Consider the following 3,203-nt stretch of genomic DNA (forward strand, 5'->3'; position numbering starts at 1 on the left):
AAAAAAAAAAAACACCTGCACTAGGAAGGAAGCTTCTGCCTTCAGCCTCTAGTAACAGGACCTACGCAAGAGCCTATATCCAAAACCCACAGTAACACACACATTCAACTCCCATACTTTATTGGGACAAAAGAAGAAATAGACCAATACCATAGACTCACCCACCAGGGGTGTCGAGGCTTCAGCAGCTAGCACAACATGAGTACATCATAAATACAGGCAAGGTATGTATGGGGGAGTCAGATTCCATACAGAGGAAGGAGGTCTGGCGCCCATGTAGGCTTGCAGACTGAAGCATTGCTCAACTGGCACAGTCCACTTAGGATTGAAGAGGGAAGGGGGGCCAGATTCCATTCTGCAAAAGGGAGATGTTCCCTGACACACATGGAAAGAGGAAAGAAGCTGGCATGGAGAATTCCTTCTTACATGTTTGAAAGAGCAGATTTCACCTTACAGATGGGTATGGAGGGAAGAAGGAACATTTATTTTAAATAGCAGAAATGGATGTGGAAAGAAATATTTTGCAGGCAGCAAAAAATGCTTCTGGGATGGTTAGTTTACATGGATTAATATTCATGGGTCGTGCCCTTCCCAGGTGACAACAGAGACACACAGGAAAGGATCCAAGGCTAGAGAACAAGGGAGGTGTACCCCACAGGCACCAGCCCTTCCATGCCTTCCCGCCCACAGCGGAGCCAGTCTTCGTCCACTGTAGCAATGACACGCAGCACTTCCCCTCGCCGGAAGCTCAACTGCTCAGGTCCTGCAGCAGTGTGGTCACAGAGAGCCCGAACCGCCCTGAGGAGGTAAAGGAAGAGGCTGGGATAAAAGAGGTGGTGGTCCCAACTGTCCCAGCCTCCCATTGTTGGTTCAGCTCAGTCAGCTCTACTTCTCTCCAGGGACCCAGCACTCACCTGAGCACTAAACCTAATCTCCAACTCATTATTTGACACTACACTTCTCTCTGGTGCTTCATGTTTAACATACTCAAACCAAATGACTCCTCTTAATACTCCCAACCAGTCCCTGAAGTGATAAATAGCTCCACTTTCAACTCAGTTGTTCCTTGCTAGCAGGCGCAGGGGCTAGGTGTTCGATCCCCAGGCCTGCAGTGCTGCCCAGCCCCCAAGCTAAGACAGCAATTGAGACTGGGCGTGGTAGCACACGCCTGTAATCCCAGCTCTTGGGAGGCTGTAAACAGGTCGATCACTATGAGTCCGATCTAGTAGTGAGACTGTGTAGACCCTTCCCTAAAATACAAAAAAAAAAAAAAAATTTCAACTCAGTTGTTCCTGCCAAAATGCAGGGATCTTAGTCCTTGTACCCAATCTATCACCAAAACTTGTTTGATGTCCGTATATCCTACAACACTGTTGTCTTCAACATCCTAGTTTTGGCCTTTATCCTCTCCCTGGACCATGGTGCATAATCAGCAAGTCTCCATGCATCTTGCACAATCTGTATTCCCAGCACCATTCTCTATACAGCAGTCAGAGGTCTTTATAAAACACAAGTCAGGGGCTGGTGAGATGGCTCAGTGGTCTAAAGCACCTACTTAGAACAAGCTTAGCAAAGCACAGGGACCGCGGTTCAATCCCCCAGCACCACATGCCAGCCAGCCCCGCCCCCTGGTGGGCTGAGCTGGCCACACACACACACACACACACACACACACACACACACAAAAAAAAAAAAAAACACAAGTCAGCATATCACTGCCAGGCTTAAGTGCTTTCAAGGGCTTCCACTGACTCTGGATAGAGTCCAGGCTCCCTAGCTGGCCCACAGACTTATCATGTATCTGCAGTTCCTTACCACACTGGCCTCCTCGCCTTTGCCTCCTCTTCCTCCTGCCAGATGTACATTTTCATGCCATCACTGAGCCTCCCTTGAGATCCCTGAAAACCTGGGACATGGCCTTTCCCTCATCTATTAGTCTGTACCTACAGCTCACCACAAGCTCCTTGAAAGCACAGACTCCAGTATGCTGACCTGTAGCTCCCCAGGCATAACGTGTGGTACATAGAAAGCACATGAAAAGCACTGCAGTAGACTGGGAGAACCCACAGAAACCTCAAATCACAAATTTTAAAATCCTACTAAATAGATCAGCAAACTAAGCACCTGCTTTGGCAAGCACAGGAACCAGGGTTTGATCTCCAGTCCCACGTGGTGTGCTGCCCCCCACCCCCATAGTACACTGACCCTGCAAATGAGTCTGGGCATGGTGGTGCACACCTGTAATACCAGCAGCTGGGGAGGCTGAAAACGGAAGAATCACTATGAATCCAAGCTGCGTAGTGAGACCTTGTACCAAATACATAAATGAAAGAAAAATAAAATCCCACTAAAGAGACAATTTCCCAATGTACACATACCCTACTTGGTGCCAAATGCTTTTCTAAAATTATATTTTATCTTCAGAACAACCATAACAAAAGTATGATAAATTACTCTCTAGAGAAACAAGGCTCAGGGCCTAGGGAAGATAGCTCAGTAGAATAAGCATTTGCCTGGCAAGCACAAGGGCCTGAGTTAATCCCTGGTTCCGCAAAAAAAAAAAAAAAAAAAGAGAAACAAGGCTCAAATGAGTGCCACACAAGTAATAAAAAGAAAAGAGCAACACAAACTACTCTGATTTTAAAGCCAGATACACACCCTCCTGCCAACTCTGATAACAGAAACACAGAACCACACACGGATACCTCCCTACTCCTCACCTGTGGGCCTGCACCACACTGGGTGCTGAGGGCACAAGCTCCTCGGGAGGCGTCTCAGGAGGTGGCCCCCGCTTCACCAGGGCCAACACACTCACTGCTGGGGGCAGCCAGCTGGATGGTCTCCTGGGGGGAAACACAGGATCACAGAAGTCACTCCAAAACCCAGGGTTTGAAGGAAAAGAGGCTAAGGGCCCTGACTAGCTCTAATAGATCAGGAGTTGGCACTGCTTAGGGCAGAGTGGCAGCTGTAGGTCTTAAGTACCTTTATGGTGATTAGGGAGATAAGGACAAATGTCTTAAAATACGTAAAGTCACAAGGGGCTTACAGGACCAGCAGGGTCTGTGCAGGCTCAGAAAGATCTAGACGGTCCTAAAAGAATACTTAGGGGCTGGAGAGATGGCTCAGTGGTCTAAAGCACCTACTTAGAACAAGCTTGGCAAGGCATCAGGGACCGCGGTTCAATCCCCCAGCACCACATGCCA

General features: G+C 48.2%; 1 protein-coding gene across 3 annotated transcripts in view; it reads right to left on the bottom strand.

Moving 5' to 3' along the window:
* Window positions 1-103: 103 nt before the first annotated feature.
* Window positions 104-3,203, bottom strand: part of Rusc1 (RUN and SH3 domain containing 1) — an 8,827-nt gene continuing 5,727 nt past the window's right edge. For all 3 annotated transcript variants that reach the window (XM_004629757.2, XM_004629758.2, XM_023713742.1), the window contains 2 exons: window positions 2,721-2,843; window positions 104-798 (listed from right to left, as the gene is read on the bottom strand). In XM_004629757.2, the coding sequence (XP_004629814.1) occupies window positions 630-798; window positions 2,721-2,843 (292 nt within the window). In that variant the 3' untranslated portion in view covers window positions 104-629. The remainder of the gene's footprint in view (window positions 799-2,720; window positions 2,844-3,203) is intronic.

The sequence above is a fragment of the Octodon degus genome, unplaced genomic scaffold, assembly GCF_000260255.1.
Source record: "Octodon degus isolate 3935 unplaced genomic scaffold, OctDeg1.0 scaffold00032, whole genome shotgun sequence".
Taxonomy (NCBI): domain Eukaryota; kingdom Metazoa; phylum Chordata; class Mammalia; order Rodentia; family Octodontidae; genus Octodon; species Octodon degus.